The 13,081-nt window shown below is 38.0% G+C and overlaps 1 protein-coding gene across 7 annotated transcripts in view; it reads right to left on the bottom strand.

Annotated features, from left to right (window-relative positions):
• GRIA4 (glutamate ionotropic receptor AMPA type subunit 4) overlaps positions 1-4,395 on the bottom strand; it is a 381,468-nt gene extending 377,073 nt beyond the window's left edge. For 4 of the 7 annotated variants that reach the window (XM_028516859.2, XM_036028622.1, XM_036028623.1 and 1 more), the window contains exons 1-3: positions 4,035-4,328; positions 3,342-3,513; positions 1,967-2,125 (exon numbers count right to left, since the gene is read on the bottom strand). In XM_028516859.2, coding sequence (XP_028372660.1) covers positions 1,967-2,125; positions 3,342-3,429 — 247 coding nt within the window. In that variant the 5' untranslated portion in view covers positions 3,430-3,513; positions 4,035-4,328. Of the gene's footprint in view, positions 1-1,966; positions 2,126-3,341; positions 3,514-4,034 lie in introns of all 7 variants that reach the window. The other 3 variants (XM_028516861.2, XM_028516860.2, XM_036028621.1) reach the window with 3 other exon arrangements.
• Between the last annotated feature and the right edge of the window lie 8,686 nt (positions 4,396-13,081).

Raw genomic sequence — 13,081 nt, forward strand, 5'->3', positions numbered from 1 at the left:
TTCGTTTTATATAATATATTCATTACATAAATAGAATAATAGTAATTAAAATCATCCTGAATTATATTAAAACATCATAAAGGGGGAAAAAAGGATTATTACTTTATGGTTTCTATAGCTGAAAGACAAAATACAAATTCTAGAATACTTAAATACTTAATTTGTAAAAGCAAAGCAAAACAAATATATTTGTCACTTTTAAGAAAGTATCTCAAAAATAACAAAAATTAATGTTTAAATAGTAATTTACTGTTGACAAAATCCCTTTACATATACTGGGATCATGAACCATTTTCAAAGTTAGCAATTTCTTTTCTCCATAGAATATCAGGAATACATGAGAAAAAATTTAAAGAAACATGTAATATTTATATACAAGGGAGAATGCTTTATACCTAGAATTATTTGAATTGTTGACATCCCTTTCGAAACAAACCTAGTAACTTGTAAAATTTGCAAAAATGAAAATCCACAAACCTAGGTATAATTTATGTTCATTTATGCTTAAAAATAACTCCCTACTTCTATAATTTAATATTGGTTTTGTCACTAAATAGCAAACGACTTTTCTAAATTAAGTTGTATTCATAGGAACTATAGCATTCCTGCAAAATAATACAAGTTTGTCCCTTCACAAAATGTCAAATGCTTTGACCTCCTTATGAAACCAAATTCTAAAATAATGGTTAGATACCAAAAATTAAGAAAACAATGATCGCAATATCAGTTATATGAATTAATGGCAAATAAATATGAATTAAAATAAATTAAACAAATATCTTCCGAACATTTAAAAACTTTGCTTTCAATTTCACTTATGTGTTCAGTACCATTTCTTGAACTGAGAGAAAGCTTTTAAAATTAAAGTACATCAACTTGATATAATAAAAATACTCTACAATCAGATTAAACATTTTACTACACTTGTGCAAAATTTTATGTAGGAACTGTTCCTAAATGTCTTATGTAATCTATAACCATTATTTTAACAAATAAATTTTAAGCAGTAGTAAATTGGCATGTAAAGCTGAGGAGATATTTGAAACATGTATTTCCTTCAACAGTGAAAATGCAATGTAAATGTTATATTGACTGATCATATTTTAAAGAGTTTTCAATTAACCCACAGTTGATTATAATTTCATTACATTAAGTTATACGGTATTTTGGTAGGGGAGCACTGTACAACTCTCATTACAGCATTTGGCGAGGTCACCCATTAAAGTTTCAATGTGTTTTGTGAATTCAGGTGGATTGGAGACTAACGTGATTTGGCACCAAGGTAAGGATTCATGGAGTTATAGCACAGGATATATGCATTGCGTGATAGTAAGAGACATTTACAACCCAGAATATAAGGGCAGGGCAGCCTCCAGTGACATCACCAGATCATCTGCAGCGTCAGCCAACCGTTGAGAATATATATCCTCCATATCCCTGCTTCCCTCTCTTTCTCACTGTTAGCAAGCCTTCCATTGCCTTCATCAGTGTAGGAGAGCATATGTCTACCTTAACAGCAAGATATATGCTTACTCAAGTGAAAAACAAGTAAGAAAAACCAAAGGAACAGAACCAAAACAAGACTGAGTACAATTTTCACTGACTTGACATTCAAGTGTAAGGAATAACACTGAAATGTTAAAGGAGAAATTAACTTGAATTATCCAGACAAGAAATTAAAAAGAAAAAAAAAAGGAAGGAAGGGAGAAAGGGAGGGAGAAAGAAAGAAGGAAAAGAAAAGAAAAGAAAAGAAAAAAGAAACAAAGAAAGAAAGAGAAAGATCTCAATATTTCAAGACAAAATCTTGATTTTAACTCTGATTTGCACTGGAATCAGCCACATGTGGGACACTTGAATTTATTTCCAAAAAAAAAAAAAAAATAAATAATAATAAGGAGGAGGAAAGGCACTCAATGGCCTCATTTTAATTCTCTTCTAATTTATCCATAATTTATGTTTTACTTACAAGCATTTGTTACAGCAAAACTGTTGGCTGTCTCAATGTTGTCCACATGAGGTACCAAATTAAAAGGCGCTTCCGACGCATTGGGGCTGGTGTTATGAAGAAAAATTGCTAATCGAAAAGCAGTATATTCCTGATCTGTGTTTCGGATGAAGAGACCACCTATTAAAAACAACAAGAAAAGCACATTCAATGTTTCCTCTGATAAATGCTATTGCCACCCCACACACTGTTAAATGCACTGCCATTCCCCAGCCCATACAATTAAGGACCTATCCTTGCCACATCTTGGGAGACTGGCCTTTGTCCCTGAGGTCCTAAAGACTAAAGACTAAAATACATGCTTAGTATTTTAATCTCTAGGACACCTCAGCTTTTCCCGTCCCAATTTGTCATGATCACAATGACCTCTGAGACCATTTAGTGTGTTTTCCTTTTTCTCCCTCACCCTCCCCATGATTCCCAGCACACTGCTACATCAGCCAGCTTGGGGCATTTCTCTGGAATATGCATACAGATGAACAGAAAGAGGATTTGCATTAAAATACAGAAATGAAAGGATGTGGTGTCATTCAGGGAAGAGGGAAATCAGAAAGGAGACATGAACTTTGTTTTTCTGCAGCTGGTGGACTCAGCCTTCTCAGCTCCGTTTTGTGCATAGTCCACGAGAAATGATGCAGTGTTGAGGCTGGGTTTAGCTGGAAGGAATTCAATAGCTGCGTCCCATTAAGACAGAAGAGGAGAATAGCAAGAAAGCCAAAGATGGATAGTTCACCAGAAACAGAGTTGAGATGTAGGAATAAGATGGCAAAAGATACAAGAAAACAAAATAAAATGAGAGACAATTCGGGGGAAGGGATCTAACTTTGGTTAGGTTAACCGGTAGCAAGCAAAGGCAGGGGTTGCAGGTGGAAACGCTTTTTCTCCCCCAACAGTCTCTTTCTATAATAGAAAGATGCAGAGTCAAGCATGGAAAGAAGTGTATTTTTAAAAACAAACTCGATATCCCTTCATGCTCTAGAGAAATGGATGAAAAAATCACATAAAATGTAATCATACCCCATAGAGGTTTTTTCCAACTTATCCCAATTCTACTTAAGTGACTTGAACCAAAGGTGGAAATGGAGAGCACAGACTGAGAGGATGGAAGTTGGGCAGTTCTGTGTATATTTCAACTGAACCTGAACCAAAAGGCAGGGTTTTTTTGTTTGTTTGTTTTGTTTTGTTTTGTTTTTCTTGTAAAGGGGAGAAAAGAGAGGAGCAGAGGGGAAGGGAACCACTGAAGGTTTCCTGAATTGCTTATCAGCAACTCATTTAACTCACTTTTGGATATCGGCTACAGCTACCCACAGGCACACCCCATCGGAGCAGAGCTTACCTATTTGCACGCTGCTTGGAAAGGCTCCCATGGCGAGTCCCCAAAATCCAGAAAATAACAAGACAATCTGTCTGCAAATAATCCTCATCTTCTTGTCTCCTCTCCTTGGCGCGCGCTCTTTCTCTCGCACTCTTCCTAAGGGCTGTTCAGAGAGGCATTGAAGACGATGGCGCTAAAATTAAAAAGAATAACAAAAAAAAGGGGGGGAGGGGAGGAGAGAGGTTGGATGGTTTCTAATTCTGACTCTTTCCCTTTAGCAATCCATCGCGAGCTGCCAGATTTTTCCCGCAGTCTCCATAGCCCTGGGAGAGGTTTGCTGTCCGGCTGCAAATGTTGCACATGCAAAAGATGGTGGTGGAGCGTCTAGTGGCTGCTTGCAGGGATGAGACATGCGCTCTCTCTTTGCCTCTCTCGCACTCGCGCTTGCCCCTCGTTTTCTCACATACACACGGACGCTGGCACCGCGGCCGCTGCACGCGCTCCCCAGCTCAAACAGCCTCGCATGCCCACCAAGCCTGCAGCAGCCCCGAGCATCGCTGTGTTCCTCGAGTCCCCTCCCTGAGCGAGCCGCACTGCCTTCGCGCGCCCCTGGCCCCCCGGCTCGGCGGGCTGCACCTCTGGGTGCTCACCGAGGTGCCCTATCCTCCCGACACTGGTGAACCATTCTGGAAACGGGTTTTTCTGTCTCCTTACCACTCACTGGGTCCTTCCTCTCATCTTCCCCTGTCCGAAGAAGGGCCTGCTCTGGGGATGAACACTCTCAGCGCCCCTCTTTTTGCTTTCCTGGCGCCTGTTTCTCGACTGCACTTGGCACAAAACTGGCCCGTGGGCCAGGTCTGCAGCCGGGCTCAGGGGCGAGGGGAGTTCGTGCCTCCCAGGCCCCCGGCCCCCTGCTGCATTCTCGCAGGCTCACGGGGAGGACCAGCTGCCTCCCTCCCCTACAGCCCTCGCTTTTCTCTCAGCCTCGCCCTCTTCTGCCACTGGGCTGCGCGCGGGGAACTCAGGTCCGCGCTGCAGCAGATTTCTCATCAGCAAACAGCCCGAGATTCTGGAGAGCCTGAAACAGAACACAGAACGGATGAGGTGAAGGGGCTCAAGAAAGGAGAGGAGGAGAACGGGCGGCAAGGGCAGCCTGGGCAGGTCTAAGGGGCTGCTGGTACCCAGGAAGAAAGAATTGGAGAAGGTAAGGCCAGAGAAGACAACCAGAGAAGTTGAAACATCCTAGGGAACAGAGGGAGGAAGGAAGAAAAAAATGAATCGAAATAGCAAAGTTTAGGGAAGTGAACAGGATGTGAAAGAACCCGAGAAATGAAAACTGAGTTCCTGTAACATATTCTTTGACAGACATGAAACACAACTAGAAATAAGAACAGCGTGAAGCGTCAAATAGGAAGAGTAATTGAAAACTCTTGCTTCCAGTTCAGGAGGACAATTTTTCTCTACTTCTGTGGCCCACTTTAGGAGCCTGGGGACTCAGTTCAGGGGCTGAGGAAGGAGGATGGCTAGTGCCTGAGACAGTAGGCACAAAGTCTGATAGAAAAAACAGGGCATTTTTTAATGCACACATATTTTGTTAGGTGGGCCTCTGGAGTACTCTACTCCACAGCATTCCCGGAAGACTTAAGCAACACATTGATGTCAATAGTTGTTCTGACTGGGTAGAATATTAACTATGCTGGAAAGTTTTGGAGCTGTGATGTCACATCCTCTGCAGGTCACATTTAGGACTTCATTTCACCTGACTGTGTTGGATGGAGTCCGAAAGCAGAGTGGCATGACTGTGGTAGCAATGAATGACAGGTTTCTGTACCTCCCTACCATCTGAGGTCTCGATTTAGACAGTAGCTACAAGTCCTTAATTTCATTCAACTGTGAGAAAGTGTTCTAAATCTTTACAGTTCTTTGGGTGTTATTGGTTGCATCAAGTCATTTTAATGCCCAGAATGTTGGGTTGCATCAGTTGAACACAAGCTTCTGAGAAATCATTAGAGGGGGAAGACAGCTAGTGCTTATGTTTATGTGATGTAACATTTGGGCAAGGTGGAGAATAGATCAATTAATGTGGAAGTCTTACATGTGCCTGACCTGGTAGACTTTTTTTTGAAACATGCACTACCTTTACTCTTTTAAGCCTTCTTTGATTAGATATCACATGTATTTGTAGTTGTAGATGGTATTTAATATTCCCCACTAAAGCTTCAGAGTGTTTTTCCTCAGAGTGTTTTTCCAAGTTCTGAATTTTGCTCTTAAAATCACATCTTTTTTTGTTGTTTATCCACTTTTCTGTTACATTTCACCACAGATTGTTATGACAAAAAACCTAATTTTGAGTAATTGGATTACACAAATCATACATTTGTCATTTCAGCTTATAATGGTTTAGTCTTGCAAGTCAAATGGGACTTGAAATGTTTTCTTTTTGTCAGTGTAAAGACTAAGGCTGGAAGTATTCTATTTTTTAATCAAATAATTAAATAAAATAGGCCACATAAAACTCAAGTTGAATTTAAGTTAAATTAAAATTTCAAAGCCCACCAAATCATTAAACTCATCACTTAGTTGGGCAGTAGTGAAGTTCTGCCTAATGCACAGAGGTAATTATTGCCTTTTATTCTTCTCCAAACTGAAAGATTTGAACTTTTATATGGTGTAATGCCACCATTGATAGAAATACAAGACTAGTTTTATTTTTTGTCTAATTGCCATGATGACACCTCAGCTAATATGACCACAAATAGCACACCTGTATTTTTCCAAGACAGTATTCTGGTTTTTGGAATTTCCAATTTTCCATTTAATTAAAACCTCCATTTTACTTTATAATTCTGTTACCTTTCTCTGAACATCTCTATAGAAATCCCCTTATGTCATATCTGTCTTTTACATACACCAAAAATGACACAGTTTTGGAGTCAGTGTAGCGAGGAAGGCAAGTAGAGGCTGGGGGTAGATTATATGCATTCATAAATAACCAAGTAATAATAAACAATGCTGAAGACAAAACAGTGAAGAATAAAAGTGTGGTTAGTAGTGGTACAACAAACATCTGAACTTTTAATCCTGAGTGTATGGTCCTCTGAACCATTTTGTAAATGTGACTTGTGCTATACCTCCTATTATCCTCAACTGTGAATTTATATACAGAAAACAATGACCTGAGCCTCTCTTTGGAGCAACTGTAAAGGGAGAGGTAAATGATCATGCTACATAAGTATAAAAATTCAAAGAATTATTCCTACAGTGAAAAAACCAAAGACATGTATATTTTAATTTATTGCTTTCATGTTATTCTAAGAGAATGTTTTCACAATTTTCTGAATTGCCAGTTTCTAATATATTGAATGAAGTTATCATACCAGAGATTTCTAAGTTAGAACTTCCCAAACCTCTGATCCTGTGAAGTCAATTCAACGAACATTTGGCAGTTTTGCATTGAGGAAGGTTCAAATGCTGTGGGGCTTCTGTAAGGAACATGCCACAACCTCAGACTCAAAATTCTCACATAATTAGCTGGATATGATCACATAGAGTCAGTTAATCACTGTCAAAGAGCAGAGGAGAAACAGCACATGGAGTGCACCAGAGAGGGCTTTGTCTAGATTTTTAAGTAAGAAGAGATAGAAGAAAGAGAGAGAGAGTGAGAGAGATATTTCTAGGTTGAAAAAAAAAGTGTCCAAAGGTATGAAGTTGTAAAGTACATGTTGCTGGTGTGTTCCAGAGTGCAAACTTGAGCATGTAGAGGGTAGTAAGAACAGAAAGTCAGGTTGGACCATTATGAAGCAAATTGAAAACAGTGCTTAGGATATTGAACCTTGTTTTGTTGGGAACTGTCTGATATATATTAGAAGCTAATAGTATAATCAGGTATGATACTTCTTGTTTTTTTATTTTTTAAAATATGTTGTATTGATTATGCTATTAGAGTTGTACTAATTCTTTCCTCATGCTGCCTCTTCCTAGCACCCCCCTTCCCTCTAGCAATTGCACCCACCTTAGTTCATGTCCATGGGTCGTGAATATAAGTTCTTTGATTTCTCCATCTCCTATACTATTTTTAACCTCCCCCTGTCTATGCTGTAGATATCACTTATGCTTCTTATTCCCTGTACCTTTTCCCCCATTTTCCTCCTTCCCCTCCTACCTGATAACCCTTCAAATGATCTTCATATCTATGATTCTGCTCCTGTTTTTGTTTTTAAAATTCAATTGTTAATAATTGTAAATAACTTGTTGTTATTTTACTGCTCATAGTTTTGATCTTTTCCAGATAAGTCTGTTTAATATTTCGTATAGTAAGGGACTGGTGAAAGTGAACTCCCTTAGCTTTACCTTGTCTGGGAAGCACTTTATCTGCCCTTCAATTCTAAATGATAGCTTTGCTGGATAGAGTAATCTTGGTTGTAGGCCCTTACTTTTCATCACTTTGAATACTTCTTGCCAGCCTCTTCTTGTCTGAAAAGTTTCTTTTGAGAAGTCAGTTGACAGTCTTATGGGAAGTCTTTTATAGGTAACTCTGCTTTTCTCTTGGTGCTTTTAAGATTCTCTCTTTATCTTTAACCTTTGGCAGTTTAATCATGATGTGTTTTGGTGTGGTCCTCTTTGGTTCCAACTTGTTTGGGACTCTTTGTGCTTCCTGGACTTGTATATCTATTTCCTTTGCCAAATTAGGGAAGTTTTTCTTTCATTATTTCTTCAGATAAGTTTTCAATGTCTTGTTCTTCCTCTTCTCCCTCTGGCATCTCTATGATTTGGATGTTGGCAGTATTGGAGATGCCCCAGAGTCTTCTTATATTCTCTCTTCTTTTAAATTCTCATTTCTTCATTCTGTTCTGGTTGAATGCTTATTTCTTTCTTATATTCCAAATCATTAATTTGAACCCTGGTTTCCTTCCCTTCACCATTGGTTCCCTGTGGATTTTTCTTTATTTCACTTTTATGGTAGCCTTCATTTCTTCCCTTATGCTTTTGCTGTACTCAGTGAGTTCTCTGAGCCTCCTGATCATCAGTGTTTTGTACCCTGCATCTGATAGTTTGGCTATCTTTGTTTCATTTAGTTCTTTTTCTGGGGTTTTGCTCTGCTCTTTCACTTGGAGTGTATTTCTTTGTCTCCTCAATTTGACACTCCCCTGTGTTTGTTTCTGTGTTTTAGGTGGAGCTGCTTTGACTCCCTGTCTTAGCACACCTGTTAAGTTGTTAGGAACAGAGCCCTAGGTATTTGCCAGGGCAAGGCAAACTGCTTCACTGCTCTGCGGCTGTGTGTGTGGCAGAGGGACTGGAGAGGGGACAATGCCACTGCTTGGCTTCTGGAGGTCAGCCCAGTACTAGCCCTATTTCCACTCATTTCACCCAATTCCAGTATGCAACTGGTGCCCCTCCAGCTGTTGGCCTGGTGGTGGTCCCCAGAATGGGTGGGTTTGCATATGTTCCAAGACAGCTTGGGTCCTTTTAACAGATTCTCATAAGGGACTGGCAGTTTCTTCCACCACCACAACTCCCACTGATCCTTACAGCCAGAAGTTATGAGGCTTTATTTTCCCAGCACTGGAACCCTTGGCTGCATGGTCTGGCCTGGGGCTGGCATCCCTCACTCTTAAGGTATCTCCTCAACTATTTCCACCACATATGAATGTGGGACTGCCTGTTTCCCTGCTACTGCCACCTCTCTGATACCACAGTGCATCCTCTCCACCCTGGCTCCCTGACTCCAGCCCTCCTGCCCATCTGGATGAATATGGCTTCTTTAAATCTTTGGCTGTCTGACTTCCATACAGTTTGATTTTCTGACAGTTCTGGAAGCTTTTTGTTTTGAGGTTAGTTATGGTTTTGTGGTTATGTGAGGAGGTGACAAGTGCCTTCCTATGCTTCCAGCTTGATGGGAAGTCCAGGTATGTAAAAGGGCTCCCTTTGTTAGTGAAGTGAGGGGATGAGCTGGTTATGTAGACCAGGAAAGGCAGAAGCCAAGACTAATTTATAGGCAGGCCTTTCAGAAAAGCAGGTGATATGGGACTGGACTGGAGTAAGACATAGAAAAGAAACAAAATGAGAGAGACAGAATTTGAGGGGGACAAGATGAGGGAGACAAGATTGCTGAGACAAAACGGACAGGGTGTATTCACCAGCTGATTGGGGGTCATGGGGAGTGTGGCTATATTTAGGGTCTGTGGTTTCTCCACATTTGAAAGTTGAATTTTCTGCCCTGGCTGGTGTAGCTCAGTGGATTGAGCATGGGCTGCGAACCAAAGTGTCACAGGTTTGATTCCCAGTCAGAGCACATGCCTGGGTTGCAGGCCACGGCCTCTAGCAACTGCACATTAATGTTTCTCTCTCTCTCTCTCTCTCTCTCTCTCTCTCTTTCTCCCTCCCTTCCTTCTCTAGAAAATAAATAAATAAAATCTTAAAAAAAAAAAGAAAGTTGAATTTTCTGAATAGAAGCCACAGTGATCAGGAGGTTGGTGGTATGTTGAATTAGGAAAAAGAACTGAGGAAGAAGAGCAAGTTTTCTGGGGAATAGTTTTTTTTTTTTTTTAATTAAATTACTCACACACAGACAGTTATATACTGACCACCTACCATATGTGTTTACTGTCTAAGTGCTTAAGACATAAAGGTGAACAAATCAAAAAATCCCTGTTATTATTAGAAGGTCCCTGATTTTTATGCACCCTCATTAATGTGCCAAGAATTACACTAGGGTTATATATATATATATATATATATATATATATATCACTTGAGCTACAGAAGAATTTAGGTATTGTTATGTTGATTAAGAAGTGCATCTAAAGGTTAAAATTCTTGTTCATGATTTTATTATTAGAAAATGTTAAGGTTAAGAGCTAGGGATAAAACTCAGGCCTGTCTGATTTCAGAGACTATGTTGTCTTTATCAATATCTGCTGAGTTAATGAGGTGAATCTGCAGTGAGGGGTCTGGAAGCTGAAAAGTAAACTGGAAAAATCCACAACATTTGGAAAAAAGGTGTGGTCTACTTGAAATGTCTTAAGTTTTTAGAATAATAACAAATGAGTTCAGATTATACAGGCCCTTGCCTTCCTTGCTATTGTACCCTGTGTATGTTACTTATTTTTTTTTGTTCTGATAGAATATATATATGTGTAAACTTTCAGCACAGCTCTGGCACATCATAGACAATTCTTTTTAATAAAGAGTTGCTAAAAATGTGATCAAGGCTCCAGTAGAGGGAGGTGCAGAGTGCCATATGAGCAAAATAAGAAGTTTAATGCTGACTTTGAGAGAATTCAGGAAGAACTCACAAAGAAAAAATTGAGCTAAATTTTTATTGGTATATAGCCATTATGAGGCAGAGAAAAATATATATAAAACATTTGGGAGTTTCTAAAAGTTTGGTAAAGCTGGAGTTAAAGTTATATGAGGAAGTGCTGGAAGTGTGGCTAGAAAGCTAAGAGAGATGGTTATGAACTATTTCACTCAATAGTTTTGTCTTCAGCTCACAGAGACAGAGAAATCACAAAAGTCTACAAGCAACAGGGTAAAATGATCAGATTTTTATTTTAGAGCCAAAATCTTGGCATAAATGTGGTAAATGGTATACAGTGACGATGGAGACAGGGAGATAAATTTGGAAACTGAAGAAATTTTTCTAGGTTAAAAATGAATATGTGAAAAAATAATAATAATACAAGTTATTTGACCCTAAAATCATACTAGTAGGTTTCTATCCTCAATACACACTAGTAGAATTATGAAAATGCATGCACAAAGCTTTTTATTACAGTACAATTTATTATAGCAAAACACAAAACAACCCAAATGTCCATTGAAAGGAGGCTATCTTACTAAGCTATGGTGTATCTGCACAGTGGAGTGCTATATAGCTATTCAAGGAAAAAGGAGTGCCTCTGTATACCATGACAGGGTGATCTCAAGGACACATTACATGAGAAAAAACAAGGTAGAGACAAGAGTGTGGCACACTAGTATTTATCTAAAAGGAGAAGTATTTCCTTGAGCAACAGAAAACCACAGTGGAAAAAAAGAAACAAACATTCTGTAGCTATTCAGAGTTTTACTATTTAATATATTTTAAAAAAGAAAATTTTGGCTTAGCTTCCCAAGTGGGATAGCTCCTAAAGACAAAACTAATGACAAAAAAGATAATTTACACTGAATTCACTAATCATACTGTTGTTACTCATATTAATATTGCTATTTTGAGATTGTTAGGTGTATATGGTATAAAGCAAATGAATTATTATGCTCATTTTGTTGGAAAAAACATTAGAGGAAGATGATACATCTTAAGATTAAAATAGATAAATAAAAAACCTGGTAATTCTGAATTTGAACTGGAAGTTTTAGTAAATTTAATATATTCCATAAAATATGTATTCCTTGGTTCTATACACTAAAGACTTAGAAAAGATGAATAACATTAAAAATAAGCACTGCATGTACACAGTTTGTAGTATCTGATACAATTTCCTACTGAAAGACATTAGAGTTCCTTTGAAAAATAACTCATTCCAACTCAAGGAAGAAAATTGTAAGGTGCCTGAAAAATTTTTGGAAAGAACAGAAAACAAGAAAGCTATTACAAATACTAAGATTATGTAAAACATTTTCAGAACCCAACTAGGAGATAGGCTAAAGTTGAGAAAATTAAGATATAAAAAGAAATAATACCTGTAATATATTATTACCAGTCACTATTAAATCCATGTCATCAAAATGATAATTTTGAAAAGACATAAGCCTCTTTGGCTCATTTGTATGCTAAGAAACAAAATCATAATTTTTAAAAAGTAAAATCCATTTTGGAACAGTTTTTGGTTTGCAGGTTTTCAGAGATACTACAGAATGTTTGCATATATCCTCACCTAATTTCAATTTCCCTTAATGTGATCATCTTACATTACTCTGATGCATTTGTCGAAACCAAGAAACTAATACTAGCATGTTACTCTCAACTTAACTGTAAACTTTTTTTGAATTTTATCAGTTCTTTAATTTGCATATTTTTCTGTCCCAGGATCCAACTCAGGATACTTCCTTGCATTTGGTTGTCACATCTCTTTGGTCTCCTCTATCCTGAAACAGTTTCATCATCTTTGTTTTCATTACCTTAAGAGTTTGATGAATATTGGTCAGATGTTTTGCAGAATGTCTTCCATTTTAAGTTTGCTAGATTCTTTTCCCATGCTTAGACTGAAGTTATGAGTTTTTGATAATAATATCATAAATGTTAAATGTTCATCTAATTCCAAGGGGATCCATGCTATTTCCATTGACATCAGTTATGATAACATCCATCTATTAGTTAAAATGTGTTCATGAAGTGTCTCTATTATCTTTCTTGGAAGTGAGTCATGAAGTATGATCATCATGTGTATTTTCTGTTTTAGCCCTAGTGTGATACTTAAAGAAGTCCTGTTTTCTTTTGCTGGAGAGTTTCATTTAAAAATCAAAATCTGGACAATGTGTTTGTTGATTGTTACTGGGTTGTCATTGCTTTCAGGTTCTTACATAAGACAAAAATAGTATACTAACTTATGTATATATACACGTTTGTGTTGTTTCACTCTCTATGTACATATTCAACTAAGCATGAGTTGATATGATAACTGCAACTCAAATTCTGCACTACAAAATTAATTCTAGCCTCCTTTTTTTTGCTTATTTTTTCAGGTATCAAAAGGAGTAATAGCTGCACTGTATTAGAAAACATCATTATTAAATTTATGCCATCACAATGATGATTT

The sequence above is a fragment of the Phyllostomus discolor genome, chromosome 6 (assembly GCF_004126475.2).
Source record: "Phyllostomus discolor isolate MPI-MPIP mPhyDis1 chromosome 6, mPhyDis1.pri.v3, whole genome shotgun sequence".
Taxonomy (NCBI): domain Eukaryota; kingdom Metazoa; phylum Chordata; class Mammalia; order Chiroptera; family Phyllostomidae; genus Phyllostomus; species Phyllostomus discolor.